Here is a 26,194-nt window from a genome sequence, read left to right as displayed (position 1 = left end):
GTCCGCTCTCGCCTCTACTATTCGCTTTAGCGATAGAACCGCTGGCGGACATGATTCGTCGGGCCCTGACATCCATGGTATCCCGGTGGGTGGTCTCAATAATAAAGTAGCACTCTTTGCGGATGATCTCATTCTGACACTCACGAAGCCCCGAGAGTCCCTTCCAGCGCTACATTCCACGCTTTGCCTCTTCGAACGCATCTCAGGCCTGAAAATCAATCATAAGTCTTGGGCGCTTAACCTCACCATCCCGAAGACAGAAATTCCCCACCTGGAACAGATAGCACCCTACCGCTGGACGGCACAACACATCCGATATCTTGGCTTGCAGTTGACTCCCTCGCTCGATGGCTGGACACACGCTAACTGGAGAGAATACCGACGAGCGGTGCTGGAAGACCTGCGGAACTGAAAGCCACTTATACCGTCTTGGCTGGGTAGAATCAATGCAATAAAGATGTCCATCCTACCCAAAATATTATATCTGTTCCAATGCCTCGCCACTCTCATTCCGTTGCATAATATAAGAACCCTGCAAAGGGACTTAACCAACTTTGTCTGGAGGGGTAAGAGGCCCCGCTTTTCACAGGCACTCCTCCTGGCGCCCCGAGACCGGGGGGGGGACTGGTGTGTCCCAATCTGGTGGAGTATTATTGGGCTGCCCATCTTCACTACATAATTGAATGGGGTACTACAGAAAGCGAATAGGGATGGCTTCACATGGATAGAGCCGTGACTGGCCATACCATCTGGGATCTGGCGTGGAACCACAAGGCGGGGCGCTCTCCGAGCGTCTACATAGCGGTGCCGACGAAAACGGTATTGGAAATTTGGGATCGCCGGGGCCTCACCACCTTTCCCTCACCACACACTCCAATCGAGGGGAACCCGTGGTTCCCGCCAGCCCTTCGCACCAGAGCCTTCCGCAGATGGTCCCAGGGCAATTGCAGGGTGCTCACGGACCTTTTCGGTGGGGGCACCTTTAAAACCTTTGCGTACTGTAGGGAGCACTTCCAACTACCACCTGATGCCGAAATGCAGTATATCCAACTGAGACATTGGGTAATGGTGGATGAGACTTATCAGGCGGCTACTCGCGCCTTCACCCCGTTCGAGAAGTTTGCTCGCTACTTCACTGACTCAAAAGGCTTGGTTTCGAAAATCTGCCACATCCTGCAGCATCCCCAGACACCGCCCTCCCATGGATACCAGCGCCGTTGGCAATCTCTTTCGGGCACTGACATTACGCCGGCGCTATGGCTATGGCGAGACATACCTAAAGTCTACCGTAGCATCCCACAACAAGAAAACGCTTACAAAATGATGACCCAGTGGTACTATACACTGCAGCGCCTCCACAAAATGTTCCCGGCCTCTTCTCCTGAGTGCTGGAGGTGCCGGTCCGCGACTGGGGATTTCTTGCACATCTGGTGGACCTGTCCATCGCTAACCCTCTTTGGGAAGGAGATCTTAAGCCATATCAGGGGGGTCCTGGGGTTTCCTCGGCCTGATGCCACTAGCATAATTTTACTGGGGGCCAAACCAACAAGGCTACTGGCGCTCACCCGAAATGACTGGATGATAGCGCTCCAAATGCTAGGGGCAGCCAGGCAGCTCATTGCCCTTTACTGGAAAAAGGCTGAAGCACCACCTGTTGCGGCATGGTTCGTACGTTTCTGGCATGTCTTAACAATGGAGCTCCTTACGGCTAGACTACAGGCCCACGACACACGCTTCAACAAGGTGTGGCAGCCCTTGGTGAAATATTTATGCAAAGTAGAACATACGCGCCATATGCCCCCTAGGCTGCGGACACTGCATCTGGTAGAGGATGTACTGATCCCTTCATAGTGACTCCAGAGAGTGTGATGCAAACGTGTCAGAGGCTGTCGATGATACACTGAGATATAGCGAGCCGGCCCTACCCCCTAGGCCCTAATACTTCTACTTTCTTCTTACCTTTCATTCTTCCCTTTTCACTTCCTTCAATCTCTCTGTCCTACACTGATGTGTCTTCTATAGACACTGCATTACTGTTTGGACCCGTTTGGTCCTATGGATACACCAGTTCTTGTTCCTGGGTTATACCTGGCCCTTGGGGCTGAGCGATCATTGGCAGTGACTGATAAGAGTGCATGCAGCGATGTAGTGCGCGGCCGGCCCTATTGGGTTGTAGGCATTACACTGTATATGAAGATTGCATAAATGTACGTCCCTGCTTTGTTTCTATGCATTTTGTTTGACGCTGCCGGCCCTGGCAGGGTTGTAGGCTTACCGCTGTGTTCATGTCACTATCAAGCTAACCCCACTTGCGGGGCTATAATAAAAAAGACTTGAACATAAAATATGCAACACCTTTCACTGTTTAGAGTACCAGCAATCAAGGCCTTTATGGAAGGTCTTAAAAGGGTGATCCCTCCAAGACATCCTCCTTCCCCAGTCTGGAATCTTAATATAGTACTTACCAGACTAATGGGACCTCCTTTCGAACCTCTACACTCATGTGAACTGCAATTCTTAACGTGGAAGGTGGCTTTCTTGATTGCCATTACCTCACTCCGACGAGTTAGTGAATTACAAGCACTAACAATTCAAGAACCTTTCATGCAAGTACGTGCTAACAGGGTAGTTCTTAGAACAAACCCTAAGTTCATGCCAAAAGTAGTATCAAATTTCCATATAAATCAATCTATAGAACTGCCAGTGTTCTTTCAAAATCCTCAGTCCGTAGCCGAGAGAGCCCTACACACACTAGATGTAAAGAGAGCTCTGCTTTACTATGTGGACAGAACAAAATCATTTAGAAAAACAAAGCAACTATTTGTTGCTTTTGCACCACAACATAAAGGAAACCCAATATCAAAGTCAGGAATAGCCGGATGGATAGTTAAATGCATTCAAATATGCTATCAAAAAGCCAAACGCACTTTAACCGTCCCCCCCCAGAGCACACTCTACAAGAAAAATGGGGGCATCCATGGCTTTCCTAGGGAATATTCTTCTTGAAGACATATGTAAGGCAGCCACATGGACCACCATACACACTTTCACAAAACACTACTGTGTAGACGTGCAAGCTAAGCAGCAAGCTGCTGTAGGCCAGGCTGTCCTCAAAACTCTTTTTCAAACTGCTGCAGCTGGCACAGGTAGCCACCGCTAGAGGAGATACTGCTATACAGTCTATGCACAGATATGAATTCAGCAGCCCACATGCCTCGAACGGAATATGCTACTTACCAGTATGCATCTGTTCTTGGCATGTAGGGCTGCTGACATTCATATCGCCTGCCCTCCTCCCTGGTGCCTGTCGCAGCTGCAGCATTATCTTTGGCATGGCCATCTTTCTTTACTATCTCCATCTCTGCCACAGTGGCGGAAAACAATCTGAAGATGGAGAAGATGCCCATGCGCACTGTAGTCCAGGGGAGGAGTCGCCTATCTCGTGATACTTTGAAGACTCTTCCAGGACAACAAAGTGCAATCATCCAGACCCAACACTAGGTGGCGATCTATGCCCAGATATGAGTGTCAGCAGCCCTACATGCCAAGAACAGATGCATACTGGTAAGTAGCATATTCCTTATCAGACAACAAGGAAGTATCACCTTTGTTAAGAAATTCATAATTCTTCTAAACAAGCAAGGGCATCTGAAGGTCAGTCCCTATTTTGCCAGATCCATCTGTCTTGAATTAAGCTGCATCTCCAAAATGGGTTACACATCTTTGTTTAAACTTCCAGATCACTTATCAGTCAAATCAGTTCTTTTCAGTCTTCTTGTTGGAGTGAGTTGTAATTGTAGTTAATATTTGACTATCAAAGCGCTTACTTGTAACCCTCGTTCTCTCTCACATGAGGAGGAATATTTATTGGGTTCTGCTTTAAGATTGATGCAGAAGAACTAAGATAAAAAGAAAATAGGTTTTAATATTCCCTTATGTTACCAACTGTACGTAATAATAGCTAATCTTTCAAGCACTGTTGTTTTAGTGGCATGCTTTAGGGGCAAGATATGCTTTTTTTTTAGATGTTCTGTAGCCTCTGGTACATTTTGTCTCCAAAGTCCCAACAAGTTGGTAATCTGTATACTCCCTTTAAACCAATTGTTTGATTTAAGTGAAAAGCCCATACTGATGGTCCAGAAAATGGAATATATTGGTTTACCTTTATTGTTTGTGTCTGCTGTTTGGATACCAATCTATTTATGCTCAACTCCTCCGTAAAAAGACATGTATGCTAATTCATGAAAAAGATTCCTCTGGGTTTAAATAATTTCCCGTTGAACAAATATCTATTGGCTTAGTTTTCGTTTTATTTTATCTTTCAGCATATATACGTTTTCATCTGATTTCTCCCCTGATGCAGAAGTCTGCAGAAAAGTAAGACCATTTTTTTGTGTTTGCGAACAGAAGTGTGAAATTTTGAAGAAACATATTTGGAAGTGTCACTTGCTAGGTATACAATTGAGATACGTAACCTAAAACTAGACCAATAAATGGAAATGTTACAGTAATAAAAATGCTTTATTTAGATAGAAATTACTTTGCAGAAATGAATGTACTACTTTCTATGAAGTGATGACTGTTGATACATGGGTCCAACAAAGGTTTTTTATATACCCTTGATTGGCCTATATGTAGGTTAATGCTAGTAAGACCAAGTGCAGTTCAGGAGGAGTGATACTTCTCTTTCGTAAAGTCATATTAGTAAAATTCTCTGATTTCAATAACGCATGGTAAACATTGTTTATTAAGAAATACTTTTTCCAGTTAGAGGATACCGGAACATATTCATGATCAACTCTTTAACATTTTGAAATTGTGTTTGTTTAACCAAACAACAAGCGCAGATACCTGTGTATGCAGCAAGAGTTCCCTTTATGCCATTTAACAGATGTAGTGGTTTTTCCACAATCTGCTCCAAAGATTTCTGAGGATCTCTGAGGATTTGGCCTTTTTGAATAGTGGCCTCATATCTATCCACAATTGTGATATTGTGAACAGAGTTTTCTACATGCTGTTATTCACTACAGTTATATCATAGCAGTGAAAAACAAAACTGTTAGGATTGTGATATTACACTGGCATTTTACTAAACACAGGTATTTACTTATTTATTTCTGTTGGATTTACTCATGTATGTTTTGACTCTTTGATGAAAAACATCCCTCTTATCCATAGTTAATTACCTTTAATTCCATATTTAATGGGGTAGCAAAAAGGTGATTCACCAAGACTTTCTGGTCAGTAGTGAATAATAAATGTTCCTGTTTTTTGATCGCCATTGATTTAAATCCATATGGAGGAGAAAATTAGGACACTAACAATTATGAGGTTAGTGTGGCGACAGTAGATATTTAGGGTATACCTCATGCTTCCCAGCCCTTATTCCAGCAGCGGGTTCAAACCTTGCTGTGATCTCAAACAATTGCAGTCTGCACCTACATTCCATTTGAGTGTTTGAGCCTCATTAAATTAGACACAAAATGTGACTTGTGTATAATGTTCAAAAGCACTTTTCTTTTCCCTGTTTAATACAACAAGACTCCTTTTCAGGGTAGATGGCCCCTAACCCACTTAGGTGGCATGGTAAACATCAGCAGTCATTCTCCACGTTGGGTACGGTGTGCAATACTCAACGGGCTTTATAAGAGGAGCACTTTTTTGGAGTGTTTCTGTTATCACAAGAAACCTGTCATTCTGGTGTCCCAATAATCATTTTAGAAAGGGATACATTATTGTATAGAGTTAATCTAGGCTAGTATGAAAGCAATTTTATTCCTACGGTTAAACACAGACCGGAACTTATGGGACTTAATATTCCTTAAACTCCTGAATTATGAAATGATCAACATGCTCCTACCATATTGCCTATCTGGGCCAGTGGCATTGATCAGCACCAGTCAGTTAGCCCTACTCTAAATGTAGCCCTCTGTTTCATAAGCAGTAGGGCAAAACACACATTTAAATAACAATTACAAAACCTAGACAAGTGCTGTATTACTAAACCGGATAGTCTAGAGACTCTTTAGACGTTCCAGGTCTCAACATTTTTTTAAAATGTAGAGAAATAGTGCTTTTGAGCCTGTTTTATGGTACTTCGCATTTTGTGTCTAAGTCCATTCCTTTGGGATGATGTGTGATAGCCTATTATATTCCTCCCCATCCCTTGGTTTTGTTTCTGTGGAGCCATGTTAAGACAATCGGCTCATTCCAAATTGCAACAACTTTTACCCATCTTCAATCTACATGCACCTCTTGAGCAAAACATAGTCAGTGTCACTGGATGGGAGCTCATACGGCGATTGGGATATGAAAATAGGCAAATATGCATCTTGCAGGTCTGTTGAGCTTAACCAGTCCCCTTGATGGAGTTGAGAGTAGATCTGATGTAGAGCCAACCTCCTGAATTTTTCTTTGTGAACCCATTTGTTTGCTTACTTGAGGTCTAAAATGGTCTGTACTTGTTTTTTTCTTCACTAGAAAGTGATAGGAATAAATTCCCATTTCTTTCAGGTGAGACAAAACCTTCTCCACTGCAATGTTTTTGCAAAAGAACGGATATTTGTTCTTGCAATTTTTCACACTGGTGAAGGGAAAGTTTCTTCCATGGAATAGACTATGGTGGACACTTGAATCTCAGACCGTATCCATGCACTACAATATTCAAAACATATTTGTTGATGGTTATTCTTTGCTACTCTTGCAGGAATGATTTTATGCTTCCCTCTAAAAGCGTATAAAAACAGAAGGGGGGGGACAATCTGACTCCTTGTTTTCTTCGGTGGCTGGTCTGCCGGTTTGGGCAGATGGTTGCTGACCTCCTCTGCCTCTCAACAGACGTCTGTGCTGTTGGGGTCTGTGTGTCGGTTGATGCTGTTACTGCCCCTGAAGACAATGAGGGGTTTGAACCCTCTGATGTTAGTGCCAGTGGTCATAAGGTCTATAGGAGTGTCTTCTATAATTCCTTCTTTACTCCTGTCCAAAAGCAAGGGTTTCCAGTTCCGTCTTCATGTGAGATATTGCATCATCAGCGTGAGATCCAAACAATGTATTCCATTAAAGGGAGATTTAAGAAACCATGCTGTGCTTCTGGTTTTGACCTTGTAAGTCTGAGCCACAATGAGCGATGGAAAGCTAAGCCATGACAATATCCATATGCTGCAAGAGTAGAAGTATAAGCTGCAGCACTGATGATTTGATTAGCCACTATGGTGCCTTCATTGATGATCTCCTTGAAGTCTTGGCATATGGCTCTTGGAAGATCCTCTATGAATTGTTTGGACACAATCTGAAAGAGATCTCTCATAACGCCTCAGAAGTGCAAAACCGCTGCCCGCTTTCATTGTGGCAGTAGAAGAACCATAGTTTCTTCCAACAGAGTCCAACTTTTTACTCTCCTTTTTTATGAGGAACAGTGGATTAAGGGTGTGTAGAATGTAACTTATTGGCCTCATACTAGAACTGCTTCTGGAACAGGGTCCGCACATCGGAAAGAAGAATCTTGATCTGGATACTTGTGTTTCATCCGAAGGCGGGATGGGGTAGCCTTAACAGAAGCTGGTGTCAGAAATAAATACATAGTCAGTTCCACCAGTCAGGGTACCAATGGTAGCAATGGTCTAGAAGCGGACCTTTGGTGTAGTGTTTCAAAGATTACTGATGTGAAGGTGGTAGTATTTGGTAAGTCAATATTAAACTTATTGGCTCCTCTGATGTGAATCTCCTGAAAGGTATTAATATCATCTATAGGGAATATTCTCGGCTGGGGAGAATCGGTCAGAGTAGGTGAGTACAGACCTGAAGATGAAATAGTAGGATGAGACCATGAGGATCTTGGCGATGAACATCATCTTCGCCGTGAGGGTGATCGTCTGGTGCAATACATTGATAGCGACAGCAAGATCTTTAGCGTGACCTAAACATATGGCTGTTAGGTCTGGTGGGATCGAAGCGCGATCTAAAACGCCTCAGAGATTTCACTGGCATAAGTAGAGGCAGAGAAGGAGTAGTTGGCTGTGGCTGAAGTACTGCTGAAACAACTAATCATGGAGGGGGATGTGGAGCAGTTGGAGGAGGTGATCCAGCTGGACCCTGAGGAGGTGTTGGGGAATCCGATATGGTGACTGGAGATGTTGGTCTAGACTGCAGATATGCTCTGGAATACTCCAAGGCAGACTCTGATGGAAGCTTGTGAGCTTTCATGTGTGAAAGCCATTCCACTGTTTTAGTTAAGGAAGTTGACTGATCTCTCGACATACATGTTCTCAACTTTGTATGGTGTCTCAACTTCGAAATACCACTCAACGTCGACAGTGCTCTCCTTGTCATCGTCGTAATTGTTCTCAACGTCGACCCAGCCCGTGACGGCGACCAAGTAGGTGCAGTACCTCTTCTCAGGATCTATGTCCTCAACATCAAACAGGCGCAACTTCTTTTTTCCAGATTCTTTTTTTGGATCTCCCTCTGAGAGAGTACTCAGATCGTGGCTTAGGGGCACTGGCAGAGGATGCAGTCTCTCCGTCTGCTTCAGAAGTCTTACCAGCTGGGGAATCTTGCCATCTTCGGTGCTCCAATTGACCATGGAGGCAGATTTTCTCACTTTCCCTCAGTGCGCCAGGAGAGGGTTTTGCAGTAGCGACACATCTTGGAGTCATAAGTCAGGCAAACAAAGGATACTAATCCACTGCTGATCTGTTTTTGCCATTTGCTGCCACATGCTGGGCAGTTTGCAAGAAGAGATGTTGTGTGAAAAAATTTGATCTATTTCCAGTCAGTAAATTATTTAAAAATACTCTGTGCCCTAAGGGACGTCAAGTGAATCCGTTTTGAAAAAGCTACAGAGGAAACAGTTTTGTGAAAAACCTTAAGAAAAGGCAGAGTTCTGCTACAGGATCCTGTCCGCAGGAGCCAGAAAAAGGAACTGGCTAAACTGCCACCTAGAGGGCATGATGGATCACTGGAGGTCAGGAGAACCTTACAGTTCAGTGTCCTATTTGCATTTTTTCAGTGCTATGTATTACTCCTTATATTACTTTACAAAGAAATAAAAAAGTGTTTGTGAAGGACGTTTTTAAAAGGTAATTTTTCATTTTCCTAAGGTGACTTTAAGGGTATGACCCTTTGTTTCCTTGAAAATCTTAAAGTAATTCAATACAATTGGCAGTTCAGCATCTCTGTGATGTGTTTCCTGGCCTTTCCGAAGTAAGGCGAAGTAGATGTGACTTAAAAAGAACTGCTCAGGGTCCCCGCACGTTGGCTGGACTATTCAGTGCTTATGATTTCAAGCATAAGCAGAGAGAGGACTAGGATTGCAGGTAAGAAACCATTCCTTCTTGCTCCTCTGCCTAGTCATTCAATGACGCATATTTTCACAAGTATATAACCTGTACATTTCTACCCTCTCACCATCCTTTAATTGGAATATAATTCGTTTAGGCCAGCCAGCACTCCGAAAGAAGACCTGCTTGGGAAGGATTGGTATATGGATTGTTTAAGGGCCATACTATTTGGGTTAGTTGAAATAAAAGAGCCGATTGTCTGCTTGCAGTGAGACTGCTTTCTACTTCAGGAGCCCCATTGAAACCTGGTACCACGGCATTTACCTTGATCCACTCAGTGGAGTTACCCTATCACCAGTGTAACGAAGTAAAACAACTTCCCGCACCCTTGTCTGGTATCCCTCCCAGTGGACAGAGGATCATTCCAAACCCCATTCATATTATCTCTGACCACTGGTTGCTTATAGAAAGTTTTTATATACTTTTGATTTTTACAAACCTTTATTTTTAAGTTTTGAAGAACTATATACAGCAGTGTAGGTAACATTATACACAGCACATGCAATTCGTAATTGAGAGCACTAACATTCAATTAATAACCGCTCAGGCGGGCGATCTTATGCACACCATGTTGCCTAGGTGCACACCATTTTAGCAGCCTAAGCACCTTAACATTACTGGTGTTAATCCTGACTCCATTTGGATTTGTATCCTAAGCCATACTAACACCTATATCATCGCGGTCAGCAGACTCCGCATCTGCATGCATGTCTAAAATTTTATCGCACACATCCCTCCATAACTATAGGTCATCCTCCATTTTTTCATCACATCTACTCAGTTTCATGTGCACCTCCTTAGCAAGTGCACACTCCTGGATGTCCCTAAACTATAGGTCGACTATTGGAGCGCGTTGACCCTTCCAAGTGATGGCTGCTTTACGTCTTGCAAGAACTTGCGCCAATTGCAGGAAATTATAGGCCGCCGTACGACCGTTAGGCCTCTTAATGTATTCCAGCAAACAGGTTAGGGGTAGACAGTCTGTCACCAGCTGTGCCCAATAGCCCTGCCCAGCCAGACATTGCCATGCTAGCTGCAAGTAATTTTCCCCGCTTGCATTACAGTGTGGGCAACTTTCCGGTCAGGAGGCAGATATGCGGTGAAGACTCTTGGGAATCATGTAGGTCCTATGAGGGCAATTGTAGTGTACCAGGTTACAGTGGGCAATACAAGACACTGTATGTGTGAGTTGGCAAACGTCAGTCCATGCGCTGTCCTCTAATGGGGACTCTAGATCTATATCCCATGTGACATACGCTTGGGGCGTTGGACCTGCCTTCTCCTCTCTCATTGCCCTAAATAGAAGTGTGATCAGGCGTCCGCCTGCACCCAGGACAGTAAGATGTCCGGTGTACTGGCGAGCAGCGGGGTATGTGGACCAGGTCAACTTGGCCATCCCATAGTGTAGGAAGTTGTCCAGCCCTAGGGTAAAGTCCTTGCAGGCTTGCTAAAAGGAGACCTAAAATTCAGCTGGTTACAGGTCCACCAGCAGCGCACAACCAGAGTCCCTCCAGGCATGACCATCATTTGCCGTAGTGTTGCTATGTGTAGGCTGTCTGACATTCAACATAGGGCAGGTCCCCTGTGACTCCCTCCCCCTTCATTAGGGTGAATTTTGATCTAGTTTACAAAAAAGTTGGTATTAATGCCAAATATTCCCACTGTCTCTCTACGGATTTTTCTGTATAATTTAGTTACTGCCAATGTGCTGTCGAAAAATCATTATGGTGGTGCTGCAGGTTGTGCTCAGTGAACCTGCCTGACTTGGTTCTGTTCTGGTCTGGGGCAGGGAACAGATTAGTGTTCACCAGCTATTTGCCATCAAATTTCCTGTTGAAATCTTTGTCTAATTCCGTTTGCTGGTGGGTGAGTTTCCTCATCTGGAATTTTATAAAAAATCTGCTATGCCTTTTGCACTCCAGCATGCTATATCTCTTACAGCTCCTTGTAGCCATCAGCAAACTCTTGGACGCCCTACATACATTTCTGAAGAGCACCCTATCAGAGTTAGGCAACCTGGTGCCATATCTAATGTCTTTTGATCATGCCAGTAAGTATAAATTCCTTGTCTTCTTTCCCCATTTGTAAAGACGCTATTGGATGGCATCCAGGAAATCATCTGCGTCGACAGCAATTTGTTTTACAGATGACATACTTAGCCCACCTCCAGCAACTCTGTCACCTGTGGCCAGATAATGCTTTTTCAAAGAGAGGACAGTACCTCCAGCTCTGTGGTTTCCCTCAATTTCTCTTTGTTTAAAGAGTGCAACACCACTCACTCTCAGAATGGATTTAAAGCTAGTTGAACATGAACTCACTGAAAGCACATTTAGCTGAAGCTAAGAGTCAACTTCTTTGCTTAAGTACTGCTCAAAGTGCTAATCTCTCACCACCATGTTTCCAAACTAGCTTTTGTAATGGAAACTTCTAACCACAGATTCTGTAGTAGGGGATCTCTGTGTATAGTCATAATCTAGTGAATAGTCCCGCCCATGTGCGTGGACCCCGGCAATCAAAAATAATCTCTTAAGTTGTCAAAAAATGAAGAAAACTGCAAAGACACTTAAGAGAGAATTTAAAGACAAATAATGCAGCCTATATCCACAGGCTACACTGTCCAGTACTTCAACTAGAAATTCCACCAAATAACACCACACATAATACAGCCTGCCCAGTTTCTACCATAGAGAAACTTGCCTCCCCCAGTAAAAGACACTGGAATGATAGAGAGGAAGGCATGGACAGACAAGCCCCATAGGCTGCCATTATGTGGCTTAAATAGGATACTGTGCCTTTAAGAGAACTTTCCAGAACTTCTCCCAGTATCCCAGAATGCATAGCAGGTCCCTCTACTTTCAATTCTTTTTTCCGGCTCCTGCTTACAGGACCCTGGCATTGAGCTCTCCCTTGTTTCAAGGGTTTATTGGATATTTTGGCACTTTTGTGTTTTAAAAGTGTTTCAGTTTACTTTCTTGGTGTTCTCTCTCTCTTTTGTGTGCTGATTCAGGCGTTTTAGGGCTCTAAAATGCCTGGCCTTTTTGATAAGTGTCCAGCATGTGGGAGGAAGAAGGCCAAGAGTGATCCCCACGATGTCTGCATCGTCTGCCTCCCTGAAGATCATGTCCCTGAGGACTGTGTCATCTGCCAGCAGTTTACTGCTCGGACTCTGAGGGACAGGATGAAGATCAGGCTTTCTGGCCTTGAGGAGAGGTGTCTGCAGGCTGCAGGTGGGTCTGGGCAGGCTGGGAAGGTTCCCTCTGCCTCTGCTGAGGCCTCTGGGGGGCTCCCCAGAGGCAGGAAGTCCAGCAAACGGTCCCGGTCTCCGCCGACGTCGATTGCATCGACGACGACGTCGAGAGGGATGACGGCGGTGTGCTCCCCTTCTCCCCGGGGCTCTGGGTCGAGACGGCGTGACGGCTCGACGTCGAAGATCATGGAGAAGGCGCCGTCGAAGCCACCGTCGACGTTTTCGTCGGCGTCAAGGTCTTCCTATCGACGTCGGAGGCGAAGTGACAAGCATCGGCGCTCGCCGTCGAGGCGACACCGTCGATCGCCGTCGAGGCACCGGTCGACGTCGAGGGGCTCCTCGACGTCGAGAGCATCAAGACGGAGAAATCGGCGCCCGTCGTCGAAGAAGGAACGTTCGACGTCGCGGAGGTGGCGTACGACGTCACGGAGGAAGAGGTCGACGTCGAGGGGTCGGCGTTCGATGTCGAGGAAGAGGAGGTCGACGTCGCGGAGGCGGCGTTCGATGCCGGAGTCGCGGAGGCGACGTTCGACGCCAGAAAAGCGACGCTCAGCGTCGAGAAGAAAGAGGTCTGCGTCTGGGAGTCGTTCAGCCTCTCCAAAACGGGGCAAGAGGGATTCTGGTCCCAGAAGTCAGACTGCTTCTAGTGGAGGGCGCAAGAGGAAGCGATCACCTGCTGAAGGGGCTGGATGTCGGCCCCCTTCGCCTAAGGGGTCACCGGGCTCGGTGTACTCAGAGGTGTACATGCCATCTCGGCCTCGGTCGCCAACTCCTCCTCCTGTTCCTAAAGAGGATCCTCCACCCAAACCTCCACTTCCTTCAGGCGACCCACCACCACCACCAGTCCCTCCGCATGGGCCCGCCCCGCAGCCGAGGGTTCCTCCGCCGAGGTCCACTTCGCTGCCGTCTTTGCCTGTACCTCCTAAGGGGACCCCAAAACCGAAACCCCGAGAGGAGCCAAGGAAGAACCCACCACGGAAACCGGTGGAGCGGCCACGGGCTGGCAGGTCTTGCTCTCGCTCTGGAAGAAGGGAGAGATCGCGACACAGATCGTCCACGAGGTCGCGACACCGCCATAGGAGGCGCGACTCTCGCTCCCACACAAGGTCCTCTGGTACCAGAGACTATTCTCCTACCTTGTCGGAGTCCCCGGACACGAGGGTGTCCCCCATCGATGACCTGGTGGCGTTCCATGATGTCCTTTTAAGGGGCGCTGCGAAGTTGGGCATATCCTTGACGGTGCCTACTCCTAAAACTTCAGTCATTTTTGAGACATTGCATCAAAAACACCTGTCTCGTCCTCTCCTGCCTCTGGTGCCGGGCCTGGAGGAACCGGCTATGGCCCTTTTTCTCACCCCTGCGGTGACGAAGGCGGCTCCATCGAGGCTGCTGAAGAAGTACAGGGCTCCCGACTTGGACCCGGCCTTTCTGAGGGCGAAACCCCCTCCAGACTCTGTCATTGTGACGGCGGCCCGCAAGCAACATGCCACCTCCCCGTCATCCACGGTTACCCCGGATAAGGAGTCCAGAGGGATGGATTCGGCAGGGAGGAAGGTGTGTGGAACATCGGCTACCTCCATGAAGGCTGCGAGTGCCACGGCGCTGTTGGGACGCTACGACCGCGCCCTCTGAGGCTCCCTCCAGCAGTTTGCGGAGCACTTACCTCGCGAGAAGCGTGAGGACTTCCAGGAAGTACTGAATGAAGGGATGCTGGTGGCTAACCAGATTATCAGCGCTGCAGCGGACTCTTCCTTGTTGGCAGCTCATGGGTTCTGCCATGGGGTTAATCAACGACGTCACGCCTGGCTCCGTCTTACGTCCCTGAAACCGGACGCACAGCAGAGGGTGGCCAACCTACCATTCTCCGGCGAGACCCTCTTCGGGAAGCATGCGGACGATGAGATGGCCCGCATGAAGGCGGAGGCCGAAACGCTCACGGCGGTGGGCCTGGAGAAGCCTAAAGACACGAAGAGGTCGTACCGCCCGTTCCAACGGCGGTTCGGTGGGCAAGGCAGAGGACGTGGCCAGGTTTCGGGACAGTCGCAACAACAACAGCAGTTCCGTAAGCCATTCCAGAAGCGCCAGAAGGGCAGAGGAGGCCAGCAGTCTGCTCCGGCGCCCAAGGGCCAGGCTGGGTCTAGGCCCTAGGAACCTACTTCCCCCGGATCTGTTACCCACTCCGGTAGGGGGAAGCATTAAATTTTTTCTGGCAGAGTGGAGAAAAATTACTCAGGACAAGTGGGTGCTGAATATTGTTTGCAATGGATACAGTCTTCGGTTCACCAGCCCTCCTCCAGCAATTCCACCGGTCAGCTTGCAGTTTCAGCTGCGCAAGCTTCAGGCAGAAGCGGATATCCTGTTAAGGAAAAGGGCGATAGAAGGCGTACCTCTATACCAGAGAGGAAGAGGTCTGTACTCCCGGTTCTTTCTGGTTCGCAAGAAGGACAAGAACGAGTTCAGGCCCATTCTGGACTTGCGACAGGCAAACAAATGGATTCGCAGGGAAAAGTTTCGCATGCTGTCGTTGCATCAGATTTATCCTCAGTTGCAACAGGGAGACTGGCTATGTGCTATAGACCTACAGGATGCTTACTTCAATGTGCCCATTGCACACAGGAAGTTCCTGCGGTTCCAAGTCGGCGCCAATCATTATCAATACACAGTACTCCCATTCGGACTGAAGTCTGCGCCGAGAACATTCTCGAAGTGCATGGCGGTGGTAGCAGCACACCTGAGGAAGAACAAGGTGTTCGTCTACCCGTACCTGGACGATTGGTTGATCAAGGCATCCTCCTTCTCAGAAGCGTGAGCACACTTCCAGAAGACGTGCGTTCTCTTGAACAAGCTGGGGCTGCACATCAACATGGCCAAGTCTGTCCCGACTCCGGTCCAATGCATACAGTACTTGGGAGCCTCCATCAATACGCTGTCAGCAAGCGTGTCTCCTTCGGAAGAGCGACGATTATCTCTCCTTCGGAAGGCTCAGGCTCTTATGACAACTCCATCTACAACAGTGAGGACGGTGTCTTCTCTACTGGGATCGATGGCCTCTTGTATCTTCCTGACGCCACACGCACGGCTGCACATGAGACCGCTGCAGGAGTGCTTGGAGGACCAGTGGGATCAGAGGAAAGGATCTTGGGACGACAAGATTCGACTGTCGCTGCATGCTCTTCAGTCTCTGAAGTGGTGGTGTTCAGCGGAGAATCTCCTCAGAGGGGTTCCCTTTCACAAGGACATTACCACGCAGACTGTCGTGACGGATGCTTCTCTCCTGGGATGGGGAGTGCACTCCGGGACTCTACAGATTCAAGGAACATGGTCACCAATGGAGGCCACGTATCACATCAATTTCCTGGAACTCAGAGCTGTTCACTTGGAACTGAAGGCCTTTCTTCCGTCCTTCCAGACCAACTCTCTGCTTGTGCAGACGGACAATACCACCACGATGTATTACCTCAACGAGCAGGGGGGCTCGAGATCGCGCACTCTGTCACAGGAGGCGCAGGCGATCTGGCACTGGCTCCTAGCCAGAGGACTGACGATAACGGCTACCCATCTGCCAGGTGTGCAGAATGTTCAGGCAGACGCACTGAGCAGACTGGTTCAGGAAAACCACGAGTGGGTCATAAACGACGAAGTACTAGGAGAAGTCTTCGCAAGGTGGGGAACTCCAGACGTAGATTTGTTCGCCACCGCCGAAAACAGCAAGTGCAGAGACTTCGCCTCCAGGTACTACCAGCAAGGGACGCTGGGGAATGCGTTATGGATCGACTGGACGAACAGCTTTCTGTACGCCTTTCCTCCCATTCCTCTGATTCCGGCGGTGCTCATCAAGCTGGCCCGGTCCAGGGCTTGGATGATACTCATTGCCCCGGAGTGGCCCAGGCAGTGGTGGTTCACAGACCTACTTCACCGGTCTCTCCTTCCTCACATTCGGTTGCCGTGCAGGCCGGACCTTCTCACGAAGTTCGGGGGACGGATGTTACACCCAGACCTCTCGTCTTTGAGTTTGGCGGCATGGCTCCTGAGATAGTGCAATATGGCCATCTGAATCTGCCTGAGGATTGCATGGACATACTGAAGGAGTCTAAGAGACCTTCCACTCGAACTTCATATGCTTACAAGTGGAAGAGGTTTTGTATCTGGTGCCAGTCTAAGAACCATGACCCTACGACCTGTAAGGAAGATGTCATCCTTCCTTACCTTTTACATTTGGCGCAGTCTGGCCTTAATGTGCATTCCATTAAGGTTCATCTGGCTGCATTGACTGCCTACAGGAAATGCCCTTCACAGACTTCCTTTTTCCAGATCCATGTGATCAAAGATTTTCTGGAAGGATTGAAGAAAGTATTCCCTCCTGTCAGGCTTCCTTCGCCTTCATGGGAATTGAATGTGGTGCTGTCCAGATTGATAAAGGAGCCTTTTGAACCTATTCATAAGGCTTCGTTGCAGCACCTGTCCTGGAAGGCGGCGTTCCTCGTGGCCATTACATCGGCCCGCAGGGTGAGTGAAATTCAGGCGTTGTGTTGTACTGAACCTTATACTGTGTTTCATGCTGCTAAGGTTGTTATGCGCACTCACCCTAAATTTCTTCCCAAGGTTATTTCTGATTTTCATGTCAACCAGACTATAACTTTGCCTACGTTTTTTCAGAACCCTTCGTCTCCAGCAGAAAGGTCTCTCCATTCCCTGGATGTTAGGAGGGTGGATAAAACCAAAGATATTCGTAGGTCTGACCAGTTGTTTATTAATTATGGATCAGTCAGGACGGGTCTTGCTACCTCTAAGCAGTCCATCTCTAGGTGGATTGTGTCCTGCATACAATTATGTTACCAAAAGGCTAATAAGACCTTAGGAGGTAAGCCTAAGGCTCATTCCACCAGGGGCAAAGCTGCCACGACGGCTCTGCTCCGTAACGTGCCGATTGCTGAAATCTGCAAGGCAGCCACTTGGAAGTCGGTTCATACCTTTGCTAAGCATTACTGCCTGGACACTGACGCCAGGGCAGACGCTCAGGTTGGGCAGGCTTCGCTGCGGAATTTGTTCGCCCAGTAGTGGCGTTATTTTCTTCTCCACCGCCGCTTTGGTGTGGGGATGGGCTTGCCATTCTATTCACTAGATTATGACTATACACAGAGATCCCCTACTACAGAAGGAGTAGTTTCTGTCCTGTAACTCCAGTTCTGTAGTAGGGGTATCTCTGTTATAGTCATAAGCGCCCGCCCTCCTCCCCGGTGGAGATATTTCGTCATGTACGGAATGCGACAGGTCTGGCGTGCTTCGCCTTCAAAAAGAACTGAAAGTAGAGGGACCTGCTATGCATTCTGGGATACTGGTAGAAGTTCTGGAAAGTTCTCTTAAAGGCACAGTATCCTATTTAAGCCACATAATGGCAGCCTATGGGGCTTGTTTGTCCATGCCTTCCTCTTTATCATTCCAGTGTCTTTTACTGGGGGAGGCAAGTTTCTCTATGGTAGAAACTGGGCAGGCTGTATTGTGTGGTGTTATTTGGTGGAATTTCTAGTTGAAGTACTGGACAGTGTAGCCTGTGGATATAGGCTGCATTATTTGTCTTTAAATTCTCTCTTAAGTGTCTTTGCGGTTTTCTGCATTTTTTGACAACTTAAGAGATTATTTTTGATTGCCGGGGTCCACGCACATGGGCGGGACTATTCACTTGATTATGACTATAACAGAGATACCCCTACTACAGAACTGGAGTTACAGGACAGAAACTACTCCTTCTTCACCTTTAACATATTCGCAGACATCAGACTGGATTAAAAATTATTTAAAGCAATTGCGCACACATTCTGCCAGTTGTCACCACATAACTCCTTGATGACCTTGCACCACCCCAGACATGATGGATCAGCTTATAGGCACCACCCCTGCGTGTGGATGTCAATTCCTTTCTTTCCATGCCTTTGTGAATGAATAGCTCTATTTACAACATTGTTGGTCCAGCACATGGGTACTCACAAACTTTCTCTCGGGGGCAAAATTTACACAGTGGTTTGTGTCCGAGGGCCACACTGGTGGGGGAGTGGGCAGGGCTAGAGAAACAAGAAAAACTGGGGTTGAACACAGGTCCCTGTAGCGGACGCCTTCGTCCACTGAGCCACCAGACTCTGCATACACACATCTCTCTCTCTCTCTACCTCTCTCTCTCTCTCCCTCGGTCTCACTCAGACTGTCTCACTCCCTCTCTCTCACTCCCTGATTTCCTCTGTCTCACTCCCTGACTCCCTCTGTCTCACTCACTCCGACTGTCTCACTCCCTCTCTCTCTCTGTGTCTCTCCCTCTGTCTCCCTCTCTCTCTGTCTCCCTCTCTCTCCTTCCCTCTCCGTCTCCCTCTCTCTCCTTCCTTCTCCCTCTCTGTCGCCCTCCTCAGTCTGTCGCCCTCCTCAGTCTGTCGCCCTCCTCAGTCTGTCGCCCTCCTCAGTCTGTCGCCCTCCTCAGTCTGTCTCCCTCCTCAGTCTGTCGCCCTCCCGCCTCCCTCCTCCCTCCCTCTGTCTGTCACCCTCCTCCCTCTGTCCTTCACCCTCCTCCCTCTGTCCTTCCCCTCCTCCCTCTGTCCTTCAGCCTCCCCCCTCTGTCCGTCACCCTCCTCCCTCTGTCCGTCACCCTCCTCCCTCTGTCCGTCACCCTCCTCCCTCTGTCCGTCACCCTCCTCCCTCTGTCCTTCACCCTCCTCCCTCTGTCCTTCACCCTCCTCCCTCTGTCCTTCACCCTCCTCCCTCTGTCCTTCACCCTCCTCCCTCTGTCCTTCACCCTCCTCCCTCTGTCCTTCACCCTCCTCCCTCTGTCCTTCACCCTCCTCCCTCTGTCCTTCACCCTCCTCCCTCCGTCTGTCACCCTCCTCCCTCCGTCTGTCACCCTCCTCCCTCCCTCCTTCACCCTCCTCCCTCCCTCTGTCTGTCACCCTTTCTCCCTCCCTCTCGCTTTCTCTCTCCCTCCCTCTCCCTTTCTCTGTCTCCCTCTCTCCCTCCCTCTTCCTTTCTTTGTCTCCCTCTCTTCCTCCCTCTTCCTTTCTTTGTCTCCCTCTGTCTCCCGAGGTTTCCCTCCCTCTCCCTGTCTCCCTCTGTCAGTCTCCATCCCTCTACCTCTCTTTGTCTCCCTCTTTCTGTCTCCCTCTCTCTGCCTCCCTTTCCCTCCCTCCCACGCTCTCCCTCTCTCCCACGCTCTCCCTCTGTCTGCCTCCCTTTCCCTCCCTCCTTTCCTTCTCTCTCTCGCTCTCCCTCTGTCTGCCTCCCTTTCCCTCCCTCCTTTCTTTCCCTCCCTCGCCCTCCATTTCCCCTCCCTCCCTCGCTCTCCTCTGTCTGTCTGCCTCCCTTTCCCTCCCTCCCTCGCTCTCCCTCTGTCTGCCTCCCTCCCTCGCTCTCCCTTTGTCTCCCTCCCTTTCCCTCCCTCCCTCCCTCGGTCTCCCTCCCTTTCCCTCCCTCCCTCCCTCGGTCTCCCTCCCTTTCCCTCCCTCGGTCTCTCTCCCTTTCCCTCCCTCCCTCCCTCGTTCTCCCTCCTTGCCCTCCCTCCCTCACTCTCCCTCCTTCGCTCTCCCTCTGTCTCCCTCCCTTTCCCTCCCTCCCTCCCTCGGTCTCCCTCCATTTTCCTCCCTCCCTTTCCCTCACTCCCTTTCCCTCACTCTCCCTCCCTTTCCCTCCGTCCCTCGCTCTCCCTCCCTTTCCCTCCCTCCCTGGCTCTCCCTCTGTCTGTCTCCCTTTCCCTCCCTCCATCCCTCTCCCTGCCTCCGTTTCCCTCCATCCCTCCTTCTCCCTCTGTCTGCCTCCCTTTCCCTCCCTCTCTCGCTCTCCCTCTGTCTGCCTCCCTCCCTCGCTCTCCCTCACTCTCCCTCCCTTTCCATCGCTCTCTCTGTCACCCTCTTCATCTCACCCTGCCTGTTTGTGCCTGGGCTGAGACAGCTTCAGGGCACACACACACACACACACACACACACACACACACACACACACACACACACACACAGCCACACTCAAGCACTTCACAGGTATTTTGAAAGACCATTTGTATGTTTGAGGCTTTTGTATTTCACCTCTTAGGCCCCTGCAGCTGTACTCTGACTATCATTGGAATGCCCGGGCCCCCACAGAGCAGCATAGTCTCAGATTCGCGGCGCGCAGGACGCTTTAATTTTTTTATTTTATTAAAACATGGGTAAATTGTCTGCAAGGTCCGCAGGCTGCCAGGGAAGGCTTGCCGGGCCGTACTATGAGTACCCGTGGTCTAGCACTTCAATGCCAACTAAAGAACTATAATGGGCTATTGAAGAAATAATGTATCAGTTGTGATCTTGATGGAATTTTTGTTGCTAAGTGTTCTAGTTTGGTGATGCCATGAACTGGATGGGGGAATTGGAAGTTCTAAAGGTTGCTGTTTACAGTATGTCCTTTTTGAAAAAAAAGGACTAAATTGGAACCAATCAGGCTACAGCATCCACTAGAACACTCCCAACAGAGGCTGAGTCCCTAAGAATTTCTACTGCACGTCGTCGAAGGGAGTCTCCCTGAGCTCTGCTAAGTTTTTTCTGACTACTATGTCTGAGACTTCTAAGAAGGGTCTCTTCAGATCCTGCAAGTCCTGTGGGAAGAAAAGGCTCCATGTGGATGATCCACACGGAGACTGTCTCTATTGCCTCAACCACCAGCATCAGGTAAAGGAGTGCAAGGTTTTTTGCATATTCTCCTCTAAAACCTTGAGAGACAAGTAGGGAAGGATACTTCTGTAGTTACTGAAGTCTAAATCTCGGAAATTCACTTCTGAGGACAACGATTTATCTATGAGACCCCTCAAAAGGTTAAGATCCTCTGACTGAGGGGCTTCTGTGGAGATCAGAAAAGCCTTAAAAGTGCACCATAAAGATCGTCTGAGAAAGAGGTAACTCCAACTCCTCTCCGCAGGGACGCCTCTTCTCAACCTACTACTCTGTCTGTGAAGACAGGGGAGCGTAAGCGTTCTTCCTTCTGTGAACCGTTGAGGTAAAAAAAATCCTCTCAGAACCCCACTGCCAATGGTCCCCACCGTCTCGGCGACTAAGGCATCATAATTGAGAATTTCATTGACGGCAGCCATTAACGCACCCATCTCGTCACCATAGGTGATGTCATCTACTAAGTCACAGTCTATGGCGGAGCCACCCTCGATTACCCCAGCGTTGATGAAGACACCGTTGACAGTGGCACCATAGACATCATCAACAAGGCAATTCTTGACATTGATGTCTCTGTTCACATTCAAGTCATCGACGGGACCGTCAACGACAATAAAAAATACCAACATTGCGAAGATTGCTCTAAGACCTGTAGTGAACTCTCCCATCAAGGTCTCACCTTTGCCTCCCAGTCACTTACTGGACTTGGAAGACTTGGACAATGACCGGCATTTAGGGGCTACAAACAGCTCTATCTGAAAGAGACACGTTAGTGATAGATTCCTTACCTTAGAATATCCCCAGGCGTCAGACTGGATCCGGAAATTTTTGCGTAGCAATACCCCTGCGCGCTGGTAGGCGTCGTCTGCGGCTCCGCGTCCGTCGTCGGCGTCGTGAGCGCCGGGATGACGTCGTCGGAGTATATAGACGGCGCCCATGCGCGCTGACGTCAGTTCTTCTTTTTTCCGCGCCAGCTAGCGCAGATCCGGAAGAAGCTCTACCCCCAGTCACTTTTTGACTGAAAACTTTTTTGATCTTTTTGATCCTCTAGTTAGTCGATTCTCGACTATCGGTGCCAGGGATGCCCGGGTTCAAGCCTTGCTCGAAGTGCGGCCGACTCATGTCGGTCACGGACCCCCATCGCCGGTGCCTGAAGTGCTTAGGCCTCGACCACGACGATCGAACCTGCTCCGACTGCCGGGCCCTGACGTCGAAGGCTAGGCGGGAGCGGTCCCGCAAGCGTCTCGAGCTGAGGCAGTCGGCCCCGCGCCGCTCCAGGTCCCGGTCCCGGTCCCACGGGAGGTCGAGGGACAGGTCGCGAGGTCGGAGTCATCGACGTTCCGGGAGTGGACACCGATCGTCTGGTTCCAAGTCCTCAGGTAAGAGGCATGAGAGGTCGGAGCGACACCATCGATCCTCCGACCCGCCCCGTCGCTCGCACGATGCGACCGGGGACTCGGGCGACACCGCCCGCGCGGCTCCGCGGGAGTCGCAAGCGTCGCCGCCTGCCCCACACCTTCGGGTCCCTGGGCACGGCACGGCGCGTCGCAGGAGGAGGTCGAGAGGTACCTCATGGCCATGAGGGCCCTCCCTCCTCAGTCGGTTCCCGTGGCGCCTTCGGGCCGATCGGCTCCGTCTGGAGGTCCTTCCGGGTCGGGCGCTTCGGCCCCGACGACGTCGGGTACTTCGGGCCCGGCGCCGCTGGCGACTTCGGTCCCGGCGCCGCACGACCTCGCTGGATCCGGCTCCGGATCCGGGACCTTGCCGGTCGACCCTACGACCTCGCCGGCGCCGTCCCTTCAGGTGTCGTCCCCGGCGGCCGATGTGGTTGCAGCCCCCAATGTTTCCTACGGTCCTCCTCAGGAGTCGGAGGGGCGCCGCTGGGCGCCGATTCCGTCGGCCTTCGGAGAGTTCTATCTCCACGAGGAGGCCCTGGCTGTTAATCCTGGTCTCCAGGAGCCAGGTGACGAGGAGCAATGGGAGGGGTCCGAGGACCCTCTGGCACGTGATTGCCAGTCGAATCAGGACTGGATATATGAGCTTGGGGAGGCCAGTGGTATTGACACCTCGCCAGACACTGGATTTACGTCGCCCCCGACTGTGGCTTCGGAGGCGGGTTCTGCTTACAGTGTAGTGTTGACGAAGGCAGCTAAGGCCTTAAACCTTCAGCTCCCCGTCGCGGCCGTGAGGACTAATCTCCTCACTGAGGTCCTCAAACAGCAGTCCGGCTCCGCGGAGCCCCTCCTGCCGTTCAACGAGGCCTTGTGTGACGTTCTTCTGGGCACTTGGTCCAAGCCCGCCACAGGCCCCCCTGTGGACAGGAACGTGGCCAGACGCTACCGCCCGGCACCGGGCGACCCTTGCTTTTTGTCCACCCACCCCACCCCCGAGAGTCTGGTCATCCAGGCCTCCAACTCCCAGACCGCATTCCCGTCGGCCCCGCCCGACAGGGAATCCAAGAGATATGAGCAGTTCGGGAAGAAGGTCTTCTCGTCTGTGAGCCTAGGGCTACGGTCAGTGAACACCAACTGTCTCTTGGGCCGCTACACCCACACTCTGTGGGACACGGTTGCGGAGGTGCTGCCACAATGCCCTGAGGAGGTCAGGGCTAAACTCAGCCAAACCCTTGCGGACGGCCGAGATGCGGCACGTTTTTCTATCCGGTGTGGGCTGGATACCACGGACTCACTGGGCAGGGCGATGGCAACGACGGTGGCGGTTCGACGCCACGCCTGGTTGAGGTCCGCCAACTTCTCGGCCGATGTCCAGGCCACCCTCCTGGACATGCCGTTTGATGGCCGTCGCCTCTTCGGCGACAGGGCAGACCATGCGCTGGAACGTTTCAAGGACTCCAGGGCCACGGCCAAGTCCTTGGGCCTTACGGCCCCACGCCAGCAATCGGGTGCCTTTCGCTCCTTTCGTGGCCACGGAAGGGGCGCCCCACCACGGACCGCCAGCCACACGCCGCAAAATATCCAGCAGCGCGGTGGCGGACGTGGGAACCGCCGCGGCGGTGGTCGGGGTCAGCGGCGAGGCCAGTCCACACCTCCCTCAGCAGCCCCCGCCTCAAAACCTTCCTAGTCCTAGTTTTCAGGCCCATGTGACGCCTGTGGGAGGCAGGGTTCGCCATCACCTCTCCCACTGGCATACAGTCACTTCGGACAGGTGGGTGCTGCAAATTGTCCGAAGGGGTTTCTCCCTCCCCTTCGAGTCTTCCCCTCCATTCATGCCACCTCAATACCACCGTGTGTCGGGGCATCACTTGCAACTTCTGCGAGAGGAAGTTTCGGCCCTCTTGGCCAAGAGGGCCATCGAGCGCGTTCCTGGGCCAGAAGTAGGACGTGGCTGTTACTCCCACTACTTTCTGGTACCCAAGAAGGGCAAAGGGGGCCTACGCCCTATCTTGGATCTGCGGAACGTCAACGGCTTCCTCCGGATGGAGAAGTTCAAGATGCTCACTTTGGCTCAGGTCCTGGCTGCCCTGGACCCAGGAGACTGGATGGTAGCGTTGGACTTGCAGGACGCCTATTTCCACATCCCCGTCCTGCCGGCCCACCGGCGTTACCTGCGGTTCACGGTAGGCCTAGAGCATTTTCAGTTTACCGTGCTCCCCTTCGGCCTTACCAGCGCCCCACGGGTGTTCACGAAGGTGATGGCGGTGGTCGCAGCCCATCTGCGCAGGCAAGGGGTATCAGTCTTCCCCTACCTCGACGACTGGTTGTTGAAGGCGGGCTCGCCCCAGACAGTCGTCAGCCACCTCCAGACTACGGCCGACCTCCTGCACTTGCTGGGGTTCTCCATCAATGTGCCGAAGTCACACCTGTGTCCCTCTCAGAAGCTCCTTTTCATCGGAGCGGTTCTCGACTCGGCGCAGTTTCGGGTTTACCCACCCGAGCAGCGGGTTCGGGATATTCAGGCTCTGATTCCTGTCTTCAGACCGTTATCCCGGGTCTCGGTCAGGTTTACGCTGCGGCTTCTGGGACTGATGGCCTCCTGCATCCTTCTGGTGCGTCACGCCAGGTGGCGGATGCGGGCTCTGCAGTGGGACCTGAAGTTTCAGTGGGCCCAGCATCAGGGCAACCTGTCCGATCATGTCCTGATCTCGGAGGGCACTGCGACGCAACTGCAGTGGTGGCTCACGGACCGCGACTGGGTCAGTGGCAGACCCCTCTCTCTACCCCAGCCGGAGCACGTAGTTGTGACGGACGCGTCCCTCCAGGGCTGGGGAGGCCACATGGGAGAGGCGGAGATCAGAGGCCTCTGGTCTCCGGCGGAGTCCCGGCTCCACATCAACCTTCTGGAGCTGCGGGCGATTCGTCTTGCACTGAAGGCATTCCTCCCCTCTGTCAGGGGGAGCGTGGTGCAAGTGTTCACCGACAACACCACCGCCATGTGGTACTGCAACAAACAGGGCGGTGTGGGGTCGTGGACCCTTTGCCAGGAGGCTCTGCGCCTCTGGCAGTGGCTGGAACATCAGGGCGTGACCCTGGTGGTTCAACACCTGGCAGGCTCTCTGAATGCCAGGGCGGACGAACTCAGCCGCCGGTGCATGATGGATCACGAATGGCGTCTGAACTCGGACGTGGCGCAAGGTCTCTTTCGACAGTGGGGAGAGCCTTGGTTAGATCTATTCGCCACAGAAGAGAACGCGCAATGTCAGCAGTTCTGCGCGTTGGAGTTTCCAAGGCGGCACTCGCTCGGAGACGCTTTTCGTCGCGAGTGGAGCTGCGGTCTGTTGTACGCCTTTCCGCCTATACCACTTCTGCCCAGAGTGCTGAAGAAGATCAGGCGCGACCGGGCCCAGGTCGTCCTTGTGGCTCCGGACTGGGCACGAAGATACTGGTATCCCGAGCTACTCAGCATGTCAGTCGATCCCCCGATTCGTCTGCCTCTTCGGGAGGACCTTCTGTCGCAGCAGCAGGGGACGGTCCTGCACCCGA

At 50.7% G+C, this 26,194-nt stretch overlaps 1 protein-coding gene across 4 annotated transcripts in view; it reads left to right on the top strand.

Annotated features, from left to right (window-relative positions):
* NRDC (nardilysin convertase) overlaps nucleotides 1–26,194 on the top strand; it is a 2,107,381-nt gene that overhangs the window by 1,075,759 nt on the left and 1,005,428 nt on the right. For all 4 annotated transcript variants that reach the window (XM_086952436.1, XM_086952435.1, XM_086952433.1 and 1 more), the window contains one exon: nucleotides 4,326–4,377. In XM_086952436.1, coding sequence (XP_086808562.1) covers nucleotides 4,326–4,377 — 52 coding nt within the window. The remainder of the gene's footprint in view (nucleotides 1–4,325; nucleotides 4,378–26,194) is intronic.

Source organism: Lissotriton vulgaris, chromosome 1_1, assembly GCF_964263255.1.
Source record: "Lissotriton vulgaris chromosome 1_1, aLisVul1.2, whole genome shotgun sequence".
Lineage (NCBI taxonomy): Eukaryota > Metazoa > Chordata > Amphibia > Caudata > Salamandridae > Lissotriton > Lissotriton vulgaris.
The sequence above is the reverse complement of the archived record's forward strand: the minus strand, read 5'-3'. Positions and strand labels throughout refer to the sequence as shown.